Source organism: Ambystoma mexicanum, chromosome 5p, assembly GCF_040938575.1.
Source record: "Ambystoma mexicanum isolate Mex_15411 chromosome 5p, UKY_AmexF1_1, whole genome shotgun sequence".
NCBI lineage: Eukaryota > Metazoa > Chordata > Amphibia > Caudata > Ambystomatidae > Ambystoma > Ambystoma mexicanum.
The window spans coordinates 251,434,001-251,446,934 of record NC_090930.1 but is presented as its reverse complement, the minus strand read 5'-3'; the positions used below and the strand labels follow the sequence as shown (position 1 = coordinate 251,446,934).

Here is a 12,934-nt window from a genome sequence, read left to right as displayed (position 1 = left end):
TCCAAAAGATCAGGACTTGCCAGACTCCCTTGGAAGCAGACCCATAACCCCGGTTCCGAGTGCCAGCCAGTCCCAATTGGGACCTTTTGGACCCTGTCCTGGCGCCAGTGGCACCAGGCTCATAAAGATGCCCAGTCCCAGCGCTGGAAGCGCCGGGCTCATAATGCTTGGGTGGACTTACCTGCAGCAGACCATGCTGCTTACTTACCTGCCAGTTGAACCCCTGATCCTCTTCTGTTTGGGACTACTTTTCCTGTTGGGTGGGGCAGGAGCCACTCCCTAGGTTCAGAACACTGGAACTCTTCTGGAAAGCAGGAACTCTTTTCTTACCTAGGCGTGGCTGTGGAAGGAGACACCTAAGCACTACAGGAGGCTATTTAAACCACACCCGATGGATGAATCTTGCTTTGCGTTATTCTGCATTCTCTGCAGCAGAACGCTCATCGTGTCTTCTGCTTCTGATCCTGGGCCTAAGGGAACAAAGGCTTACCATCCTGGAATCCAGTCTTCAGCAGCACCTGTAAAGACAAAGAAAGAACAGGTTAGCACTACGGTCTTCAGTGGCAGCGCATCTCTTACCTGGTCCATCGGCTGTCACCAACGCCTCGCGCTGCATTCCGGCATCTGAAAGACAAAGGCTTACCTACTCTTCGAATGCTCCGGAGGTCTTCGCACTGCATTCCGGCATCTGAAAGACAAAAGCTTACCAGCTCTTCGCACGCTCCGGAGGCCTTTGGCGCTGCATCCCGCATCTGAAAGACAAAAGGTGCGTTTAAAGACATTGGGCAACTTTATTACTCACGTGCCATTACTCCTTCCCACGCCGAATCCAGTGGGTATTCCAGCACCCTTCAGCTTCCCTAAAGCTCCGAACTTGTACCTGCAAGATAAAAGGGACAGTTAGTGCGCATCGTGAAGCAGGCTACAAGCGCTTACTTACGTGCTTCCAGGCGCTTCTATTCCTCACGCGGGTTCGATCCTCAACTCTCATCAGCCCGCCATCGCCGGAACCCTGCAAAACAAGAGATGATATTACAAAAGACTTAAGACATTTGAAGTGCCCAGAACTTACCGTTTGTGCAGTTAACGACGGACAGCAGTCCTCTGAGGTCAAGAGGCCTGCACCCTTATCCAGTGAAGAAACTGGTTACGGCACCCTGCCCCGAGGCAGATGGAGAGCTCGGCGTTCACTTACCTAAGGTGAGGGTGTTAACCCTTGGGGTTCCACAGGAGAAGAGAAAGGGAAGAGGAGCGAGGCACCCAATAACCCCAGTTCATTAATCCCATATTTTCTATCTACAGACATCTTACTCTTCGAGTCAGACATACAGTGCACAGAGGTCCAGCCCAAAGAGCCAACCGTGTGTTACACATCACCTTTGAAGATATGGCATTCACCCAGTCAAGACCGGCGCCTCTGCGGGAATCAGGTGAGCGTTACAGCACCCTCATGGACGATTGGTTTGCCGGGTGAAGCCCTACTGCAGTGCTGAAGCTCCAAATTTCGTATAGACTAGAGAAGCCAGGAACGGACGACTTCTTCCCTTGGGTTAGTGGGACAAACTGACCCCAACGCGAACTTGAGTGGAACCCCTCTCCCTGCTGGCTGTACTTCTTTACTGCTGCTGTAACCGAGTGCCAGGGGACAGGAACACCAGGAACGAGTGCATCGTCTTTAAGTTGGACCCCAAGCTCCAGGAAGATCCTAAGGACCCTCTCGAAGCAGGACGACCCAAGCCTGAGCCACCTTAACAGAGTGCTGGACACCAGAAGCAAGGGGAGCCCATAAGGTGTCCAAGAATCGCGGTGATGCGATTGACCGGTAGCAGAAACCGCAAAGTACCGCTGATTCGGAAAGAGCCCATTGCTGCAGCCGACCTTCAAACCGCAGTGCAGGTGTCCCCAGATGTCCTCCCTCTTGTCCCCACGACAGAGGCACAGGAGCACATGGTTCTGCAGGACTGCAACAGGAACAGAAGCCATCTGGATCCCCTTCTTTCAACCTAAGGTGCTGTCTTCACTGAAGTGGAACTTACCTTTTTGGTCTGTAGCTTGTCTAGTGTATGGGAGGATTGGTCCAAGAGACCCCCCTCCCCTGCACCCTCTCCCTGCTGTGAAGTCCATGGCTCGTCAGGGGTTCCCCCTGCCACAAGGGCCCAGGGGGGGCGGATGGACCACTGGCTGAAGACATCGACCAAATATGCTGTATTTAACTAGGCCCTGGAAGCCAATTTGTATAATCAAAATGGTTTTGAGCCCTGTGCCCCACAGCGCTGCCCCCCACCCCTGGAGAGTCTCACTTGTCCCTGCAGCCGCAGCTCCCTGGCAGATCCGCTGAGAGCCCGTTCCCACGAACAGACGTACATGAGCTAGTGCTAGATGCAAACACTAACATTTCGCCTTCCGCAGTGTATCACGGCTCACAGTATGACCCGGCCAGCAGGGCCGGGATGGAAAAGAACAGTAAAATGGTCCCCCGACAAAAGCAGAGCCCCCAAATACTAATGAGCAAACAACCTGTGATGAAACTCTCCTCTCCATGACCTTTCTAATTAAAAACATGTAACCTCCATGAAGATGGCAGAATGTGTGTTTATATGGATTTCGGGTTAAAGTACCCACATCCCCGTAGCTATGCGCAAATTGTAAAAGCGTCCCAGGGTTTTCATGTTATATGTTTCACAGAGAAGACTGCACCCCAAGGTCCCATGCCATAACTGATCTTATGCTGCTAGAGTGCCAAGGAAGACAAATACAACCCTATTGGGAGCTCATGTAAATGCTGCACGAAAATGCACAGTATGCATGTCCAAGCTCACCATGTGTCACTGCCATCAGTCTTATTAGCCGGTTGTTCCTGCGTGCTCCACCAACCTTACTACTACCTCGCTTACTGCGCATGTATAGAAATGTAACAAAATGTTGAGGTTATTAAATACTTAACATATAGGTAACGCATTTGAAATGGCCATGTAAAAGACACCAACAATGTTGAAAATATAAGCTTTGAAAAGACTCAATGAGCATTGTATATTATGTGAATGTTTACACCTCTTCCACTTAAATCTGCAACACACGAGGAAAATACCTTTGTGGGCATATCCAAGGCCATTCCCCTTTCCTCCCCATTGAAGCCTGCCAGACGGAAGAGCAGAGGCCTGTGCTGCTCTGCTCCACCTCCCCCAATTCGGCTGGAGCCGCTTCAATCATTCACATTCCCCCGCAGCACCCAGGGCCACGGCCTGCTACCTGAATTATTTGCAACCCAGCAGCAAACCCCGGCCTTAAACACAGATCCAAAGGCGCCCTTTCTTAGACTCCACGACCCACCAGCTCACCTTAGGTTAATGGGACACCATTAAAATTAGGACACCCAATTTTATAGCAACACTACAGGAACACATTCATAACGACTTCTAACGGGACATGATAACTCGGACAGTTCGTCCCTTGCCCTGAGACCCAACCTCGCGACCTATGATACCCGGTCAACAGGACGATGGTAACCATGTATTGATGTATCACCAAAAGACCCCACTCTAGGTGCATTCCTCCTGTGTTGCATTAACCTGTAGAATAACCTACTGAAAGATTTACCGGGGAGGATAATAATGTTGAATGAATGCGGTGTGTGTGGCCTTAGGGCAGAAAGCCAGGAAAGACGTTCATCACTGACACTGGTCACAGCTGGCACAACACCACCGTCCAGATGAACCCAGCTGACCTGCCCGGCCCACGAGGGTAACCAGTGACGTCCACCAACCACGGCAGACCACATCACAGCAGCCCCTATAGTTAGTCGTCGCCACCCAATCCCCCACAAACTTGTGCCCCCTATAGTATGTAGGTTCTTATGACGTATTTTGTAAATATATACGCCTGTCTTTGCTATTGTCAGACAGAGCGCTCTCGGAGTTTGCAGAGTCCTTTGCATGCCCTATTCTGATTGATAAACTCCCATTTAAGCTCACCCGCACTTTGTCTTAGCCTTATTCCCATCTTGGGAGAGTCCATTATTGTCTCTCATTATGGGGAGGATCGTGCTATCTGGGGGACGCTCGCCTTCGCTAGCTCGCTGGAGACTGCAGTAGCTGCTTTTTTTTATACCAAATTGCTTGCAGCTTTGCTTCCACAAGCCTTACATCTTGTGGCCCAACAGTAATTCATTTCTACAACCTCTCTATATATCAGTGTGCAAGACTTTTGTGCTATCTACAAGAAGTGTCTCAGCTTCCCTAGACTTTGTTCAATTGACAGTGGCTGCCCTGGCTCTCTGCAGACTCTTCTGACCCATTGACTTTGTGTTTAACTGTCCCTCATAGGTGGTACATAAGTTACTTCTATTGCTGGGAAAGGGTTAACCTGTACTTCATTGGTGGATTATAAAGTACGTACCTGTTCAGACAACTTGTAAACCATTGTTTCGGTTCCCCAATCTTGTTCCTCTTTCACAATCTAAGTATTGCATTGAAGTGTCAAAAGTGATATATCAATGTCCACAGAGTCTCCCACTCGGGAATGTGCTGAGCGGCTTCCCCGATAGCCCTCCACAAGCCAAATGTGTACTTTGCAAAAGCGCAGGATGCGTTAACACCCTTAACAGCGATACTGCCCAAAGAGAACACCTTCTTGAATGGGGCGTCAACCATCTTTCCTCCCTATTTTTAGGGAGTATAGATGTGGATGTGGCTGACCTAGAGTTAACCATGGCTGCCTGCATCACAAATCCCTGTGGCGTAGGGTGAGTGGAGAGATCTAATGAGTCTTACCTTGCGGCCTGTCCTCCTTCGTGAAGTCGAAATTTACCGGGGCAGTGGTGCATGGCCTCTGCCATAAGGTGGCGATGGGTTCAGCAATAGCAACATTAAATGGCATGGCCCTCTCAGTAGAAGCTCCTTCCTCCAGAAGATCTGTGAGCTCATAGGCTAATATGGGTCTGTCTGAGGCACTCCAACAAATTGTCCACCACCCTGTCCACTGTGGCACGGTACTTGGAATTAGCATGCCCATAAGGGTGAGTCTGCTCTGTCTAAGTCAAGAGAGGTGACCAGGCCACTGGCATCATGGAGGCCCTCAGCAAGGGTGACTAAATCTGCCTGATTGACAAAGAAATCCTTGCCTCCAGCACCTGCATAAGCAGGGTCAACGCCACACGACATCTGGTCATCAATCCCATTGAAAGTCATTGCCAGTGTGTCAAGAAACAGTTCTTGACTGCGAAACATATGAACATGTGGCTATCGGCACCGATGGACCTGTCAGCCGGTGCCAAAAAGCACTTGACACCTGGGGCAGACTAGTTCTTATCGGCGCCAATGCCAGACCGGTCACACTGTGCCGAGCCGGAGTGTCTAGAAGACAATGTCACAGTGGTAAGTTTGGGGCCAGAGTCACCAGCCACCACTGGAGCAACCAAAGCCTGCTCTTTTGAGGAAGCACCCATACCAGAAGCCGCTTTTTCAAAAATCTCGATAATCTGCTCTTTAAAAGCCCCCCACTCAGTCTTGCATGTAGACCATGCCAACTACTTTCTAGGGTCATCCGAGGAGTCGGATCCTTGCTTGCACCAATGACACCTTTTCATTTTATGGGAGGAAGAGGAATGGCTCCAAGTGTGACCTCTTAAGCATTCTTCCAATGCCTATCGTTTTCAGGAGTTGGCCTCTGTATCGAACTCACACGACCGGGCGGTTGAGCGTGCCTGAGATTTGGATGGGGGCTGAACTACGCGTGTTTCGCAGCCCTTTCCTGTAGCGATTTCAGATTCACCTTCTTACAAGAAACACAATCTCCGGTGTCATGACAGACACCAAGATACAACGGCACAACACGCCGACGCTTTGTGGGTCTGTGATGGACATTTTGGAACTGCAGTCCTTGCAGCGCTTTAAGCCCAAAACATTGGGAGCGGACATGCTATCGAAATTACGTCAAAATTTGTCAGTTGAAAATATTCTTGACAGTTGTTCCTCGAACAGCGTGCTGAGCGCGTGGAAAAAAAGGAACTGGGGTACGGCCGCGTAGTGACGTAATACATGCACGATGACCGAGATCATATCCAGAGCTGACTACCACCACATCAAGACACGACGGATTGACAGTCAAGGTGCACTACGCCCCCTGTCGAAAAGCATTCCGAGCAGCTGATGCTAGAATGGATATCTATCTGATGAGGAATCTGCAGGAAAACAGCAATCCATTGAAATAACTTTATAATTGACTGTCTAAATTGAAATGTGTGCTATTCTGTGAGGACTTCGAATCAGGCTGATGAGCACGGCTTTATTGGGCCGGACACTGCAAGGGATACTGGGCCACTTCAGGGGTCTTGGGTTGATCAACACCTGCTCTTCTTCGAGGGATTCTTGGCTCGAAGATAGATCTGAAGAAAAGCTGCAGAAGTCCTACTCTTATCCAAAATTCAAGCTGCAAACAAGTCCAAGCCCACCAATGGTAATGATCTGCACCATTCAAACAGTCAGTAGTTGTCCAATCAGGGAAAACTACTGGTTTCACATTAACCCCAGTAGCAGACTATCTGGCACCAGTGATGTGGACTGGGATTAGACGGTCCGGGCCCCCTACCTGGGCCACACACACACAAAGGCGCACTAAACCGCAAAAGCAGCATTACTACTCAGAAAGTATATGACCTTAAAAGGACTTTCCTGCCCTGACTGGGCCGACAGATACCAAATGACACTATGGCCAAAGAACAAACAAAAATCTTATGGCACAACCATTTTAAAGCACTAGCAATGTTCAGTAGCCATACAGAATAAATGAGAATATGCACACCCAAAAATAATGCAAAGGTTGTAAAAATGTAACTGCTGCCACCAAATTGCCTTCAGGCACATTAAAAGTAACCAAAATGTCTGTGTAAAAAGCTAGGGTGAGACAAATGTATGCCCCCTGGACTGCATTCTAAGATGCTGTGTGCAATGTTAAGAATACAAGAATGCAAAAGGGAAACACATTTTCCCAGTAATGATACGTCTGAAGGACTGATCAGATTCGCCATAAAATAGGAGCAAAAGCAAGGGAAGTTAAGTTGAAGGCTTAACTTCCCTTAAAAAAAAAAAAAAAAAAAAAAAAAAAGTTATGACATGATCCAAACCAAAAAGAAAGGTTCCATAGGAAATGTTGGAAGGAAAGTTGCAAAAAGAATATATTTCTTAACAACCACTCTCACTTTTCCTTAGACTAAGCCTGGACTGCTAAACTACCTTTCCTTGATTGGGTTTTGGCTAACCACTCAATGTCTTCACTGTTTAGTACGCGTAGAATGACCTCACAAAATCGTACGCCAAGAGCAGATTTTGGAAATCTATCTAGAAACGTTGTGGGTGCTTAACTGAACCCTTCACCACTCTCGCACCCTCCTAAGACTAAGCCTTGCTGCTTGATATGATATAGCATTTCTAACGTGCCTATACACAAGTCTTACTACTCAACTAGAGTTTAGACATTAGTTTGTCCCTGTTCATCAAAATAGGGTCTTCTCTGAGAATCTGTCCACAGGATGGGTTCTGAAAACCATCTCAACATATACTATGTTGAGTTTTCATAGAGGGAGAGACCAATAAGCAAAAGTATTAAAAGAAAACGCTGTGGCTCAAGGTCAGGAATTTGTCTTAAAAAGTAATCTTTTTGCAATGAACAAAATGTAATTATTTGCTACAGATTTCAACAACTGGTTTTGAATTGCCTGTTCAAACCATGAATGTGTGCTTTTTTCCTCACCTCAGCTTTCAGCTGTTCTCCACCGGTCATTGCATCCAGCTGCTCCATCGTAATTTCCTCAGTAACTTCAATTCCTGCCATTTTCTGTACAACTTCTTTCAAAATTAAGAGATCAAAGCTACATGACAAACAAAAATAAGTAGGTTAAATTGAAACTGTACAAAACGCACAGATATTTTGCACTACTGCAAGATGCAAAAACAAATTACTTACCTCTTGGTAATGTTCATTCTGATGAACTAATCCTTCCTCCCATAGATTCTTCATCTTTGATATTATATTTTCAGTCCCAACTGTCTTCGGAAACTTTGGATACCAGGGGGTGCAGATCGTAATCGGTTATGCCTAGTGCCAATGCACACCCCTTTGCCAGTCATAACTATATATAGAGCGTCCCTGACCCACTACCTCATTCCCACCTTTTTACCTACCACTCAGCCGCTGGGCTATTGCGGAACTGACAAGGTTAACGAGCTATCTGCCAAGAGGCCAAGGTTGGTGACAATGAGGTATTTGTGGGAGGAAGGAATAATGCATCAGAATTTAAATTATCAAGAAATAAGTAATGTGTTCTTCCAATCAATGTCACAATACAATCGCTTCACCCTAGCTGCCGGCACTTGGTCAGTTTCCTACCAAACCTTGGTGATTTTGGACCTCTAACACTAAATTGTCTGCTGTTAGGTAGGACATATTTCCTTTTTGCTGTTCATTTTGATCTGATCCTGGCCAGAGGTTTTGCAGTTCAATAAAGCTTTCCGTTTTACTTTGGTTATCTTTTGGCTTATCTTTGTGGGGAAACTGATCAGTCCATAAACGTATCAGAACTGAGACTGACTGTTAGGCAAGATTGTATTCAGTACCCTGTGGGAGACTGCACCAGCCTTGCCCTCTTGGCAATAGGTAACCGAACCTTTGGTATAAGTCAGTTTAACACAAGTTCTTAGCGTGACTGAGCAGCCAGGCTTATCTCAAGTGGGGTCAATCTGAGCTGTAGGCTTGCAACGAGTTTCACAGTGACAAGTATCCAAATAACACTTATACTCAAGGTTCTTGATTAAATTATTTATTAACGTAACGGTCAGTTTGAATAAGCCTTCTTTAGAAAGGAGCAAATATGTAACACTTAAATATACTTCAAAATGACACACTCAGTTTCATTAAATCAGTAGATACCCATTTGGGATGGCACACAGACACTTCCTACACCATGACATGACTTAAATAACTAGGACACTGTGGACATTGATATATCACTGGTACATTTAGAGCAATACTGAGTTTGGTGTCAAAAGGAAAAGGTTAGAGAAGGAAACAATGGTTAACCAGTTTCTCCAACAGGTAAGCACTTTTGAACCCCCCAATGCAATGTAGATTAACCATTTCCCAGCTATACAAGTAAAGAATGTATGATTTTTTGGAGGGACAGATCAAAACACAAAGTCAGAGGTAAGAAGTATCTTCAGGGAGCCAGGACAACCAATGTTACTTGAGCAAAGTCTTGGGGAGCTGAGGCACTTCTTGAAGCCAAGTAAAAAGTCTTGCACAATGTTTTAGTTTTGTAGAAAAATAAATCACTGTTGGGCCACAAGCAGGGAGGCTTCCGGAGGGCAAAGCTGCAGGCAACTCGGCAAAAGGTAGCAAATGCAAGTCTAAACTAAGAGCAAGCAAGATACACAAGAGTTAAATACCCCTTCGTTCACAGTACCTTAGGTCTGAAGAAATTGGTTCCAGCTGGCTTCTGTTCTTGTTGTAATATGGCAGATCCTGTTCCTGGACCTCAGTCATGCAGACAAGAGGGAGGACATCTGGGGTCTACTGCACTACGATTCGAAGGTCGGCGGTGGCAATGGGCAAAGTTCAGATCAGCAGCACTTTGGGGTTTCACCTTCTTGCGAATAGCACCACCCCGGTTCTTGGACGCCTTGTGGACTTTCCTTGCTTCCGGGGTCCAGCACTCTTGAGGTGGCTCAGGCTTCTTCAGCCCTGCTTCGAGGGAGTCCGGAGGATATTCCTGGAGCTCGGGACCGGTTTAGAAATAATGCACTGTATTCCGGTTTTCCTGTCCCTGGCACTCAGTTCCTGCAGCAGCAATGGAAGTATAGCCAGCAAAGGAAGTATTTCAAGATGAGTTCATCTTGGGGTCGATTGGTCCCACCAACGCAAGGGGAGAAGTCGGCCTTTGCAGGGCTTCTCTAGTCGAGGCAAATTCCGAGCTTCTGCACTGCAACAGGTCTTCACCAGGCAAACCAACGGACCAAGAGTTGCAGCAAGCATCTCTTCCAAGTTCTTCGAAATCCTTCGTCCAGTGGTCGACTGCCTTCCTTGCAAAAGATCCCGCCTTTTATGCAAGTTTCTCCCATTCATTCGCAGCCTAGCTGTCACTCACACAGCAGGGGGGCTGGCCTGCAAGGACAGCCAGTCAGCAAGCCAATCACCTTTGGGTGCATTCCTGTAACCAAGGAGACTAACCACAAGGGGTTTTATGGAACCTACCTCGCTTCCTGCCCTGCCAGACACGCTGGAGCCAGAGGCAGGCTTCACCAGTGAACCACGCCAAAGACAAAACAAACAAAGGGACCAAACCTGGTTTGGCACGCAGAGTAAATCTCAAAAAGAACCTCCCCAACATGGAATGGCGAAAAAAGAAGACCGGGGCCATTTTGACAAAATGGGCACCGATGGACGCTATACTGCAGCTGCAAACACGGTAAAAACACACTATGGTAGAAAAAAGTAAACCACTGCCATCACTCATTAATTGTAGAAAGGGTAACAGGCATGTTAAATGAGAAAGTAGACAAAAGGGGATTTTAAGTAACCCCTCCAGCACTCTATGTAACAGTATGTGCTGGGTCTACAAAGTTACAAAAGGTAATTAAAGTCAATTTCACTTTACTACTCTTGGAAGGAGTAGTTTAGCCAAGAGAATGTATTTAAACCTTTGGGAAATCTGAAAGAGTTCCCTGTGCAACTGCACTGTAGGTGCTGTATGTCACAATGTAAAAAGATGATGCCTATAGGGTTTGTCAGACTCCAATACCAAAAGAAACAGTGTTCAAATAAAATAAAAAATACATGAGTGGGGAAAAAGGTCTCTCGCTCTCCAGGCTAAAAATTAAGAGTCCTAAAGTCCAGCAAAAGAGCTGGCGGTCTCTAATGTAGAAGGGAATTGGCAAATTTCTGAGAATTCTCCCCAACACTGTCTCTAAGTGAATTTCTTATATTGTTACAATTGCACACATCACCCTAAAGTGAAATGTGGTCAGTGTACTGTGAATACTTAGATCTTTCTGTAATTACTTTTTGGTTACCATTACAATATGCATAAGAGGCTGGTGGCTGTCAGGAAATATCTTTCGGCAACGTTCCCTCCATAGTTTCTATGGACCCCCTAAACGTTTTGCTTTGGGGTTTTTTAACCGATTCTGATTTTTCTGAGTGAAGTAAAGCCTTCAAAATCACTTCCCTGCCTTTTGGCCATTTGATATGTGGAAAATGATCAGTCCTTCAGACTATCAGTACTGGTAAACCTGGTCTCCCTTTTGCATTAGGCTTTTTTAAAAAGAAATGTAAACACAGCACACAACACCTTCCAATGTAGTACAGCGAGGATATTTTTGTATAATCCTAGCTTTTTACACTTGGGATTTTATGTTACTTTTTATATGGGTATACAGACAAGCTGGTGGCAGCAGCTTTATTTAGGGTTCTGGTTTTCAGTGTTTGTTTGGTCAATGTCAGTGGTGTTTATCCAATGTGTTAGGTAAGATTTTCATTTCAGTCAGACATCTTCCTGAACTGTGTCAACCTCAGGACTTTTTGATGGATTTATTGATTATTTTTCGCTTATTCATAGGCGAGTGGGAATCTTTTTCACCTCTCACCTCGTCTTTTACTCTTTTTATGGGTGGCCTTTTCATGTCCCACCATATTGTGTGATTGGAGTTACATTTCCTATAACGTTTGGGCTAAGGCTGGGTTTCCCCATTGTGGTTCCCTTTATAATTCTCTTATTTAGTGTGTGAACTACTTTTCACAAGTAGTAAAGTGGGATTCCCATAGCCTTTACATTTATTTTGTGAGCCTGCACACCCCATCTTATGTGGAGTGCTGGGAAGATACAATGCATCACCTTTCTTACCTACCTGGTAAAATTCTTGGTACAATTGCAAGTTTACTTGAATGGCTGGCGGCAGTGCTTTTACTTTTATGATTTTTAGTCATTACTCACAGGCTGTCAAATCAGCCTCAGTAATGCACAGGACGGTCACCGTTCTGCTAGAATGGTGGGTTCCTTTTATTGCCATTTCTCGGTTGCATGTTGTTTCCCAGGTCGTCTTCTGTCATTCTAGGTGAGAATGACCTCGAGTGAAGTTTTGTCTTTGTTGGGAATCCTTTGTATTCCCCGTAGATGCTCCAGAGTGTCTGAGAAGGAATGAAGAGTGGGGGGGGGGGTCTGAAAGTCTGCAGCGCTTTGTCTTTATCCTTGATTGGACGATCAGAGCGCCCACTTATGTAAACTGCAGTTAGAGTTTACAGAAGAAGTTGTGCTCTAGTTCCTGATAAAGACTCCAATTCTGGAAGCTGCTGACATGTTTTGTTTCAAGAGTGCAATGTGGACAGAATAATTTATAAGGGCTGCTACTTTTCACAGATAAGTCGCAGTGAGATAAAATGATTGCCTAAGATCGCACACTACATACAGTTAAGTGGTGATGCAGGGATTTGAGCAAATCAAACACTTTTTACCACTTACCTTCCAGGCTCTAGTTGGTAGAAAGATATGTTTTTGTCTTTCAAGTATACTCTGTAACCAAATCAATATAAACTACTCCCAACCAATATATACATCCTTGTATCGTATTTCTGATGCTTGTATCTGCTTAGATTCACATGCTGTGCATAGGCCGACATCTAGTGGAAGCTGCAGAGTATTGCAGTTTGTTTTTCGAAACTCGAAAATGGGCGTCGACCTAGGGCGTGCACTAATACTATCCCTAGTGGGACATCCACTGTACCCATGATCCCTCACGCGTGTAGGACCCTCGGATTGTATTTTTGCTGACATGAGGTAGCATGAGGAGTAGCGCGAGTACAGAGTATCCAAGCAGATAAGATAGATAAAACTACAAGCATCCATGCGCCTGCTCTCAGAGGGGAGGAAGGGCGGGTGCATGTGAATCTA

At 46.1% G+C, this 12,934-nt stretch overlaps 1 protein-coding gene across 2 annotated transcripts in view; it reads right to left on the bottom strand.

The window, feature by feature from the left end:
* THOC2 (THO complex subunit 2) overlaps positions 1–12,934 on the bottom strand; it is a 2,257,836-nt gene that overhangs the window by 995,701 nt on the left and 1,249,201 nt on the right. For both annotated transcript variants that reach the window (XM_069612670.1, XM_069612671.1), the window contains exon 20: positions 7,747–7,864. In XM_069612670.1, coding sequence (XP_069468771.1) covers positions 7,747–7,864 — 118 coding nt within the window. The remainder of the gene's footprint in view (positions 1–7,746; positions 7,865–12,934) is intronic.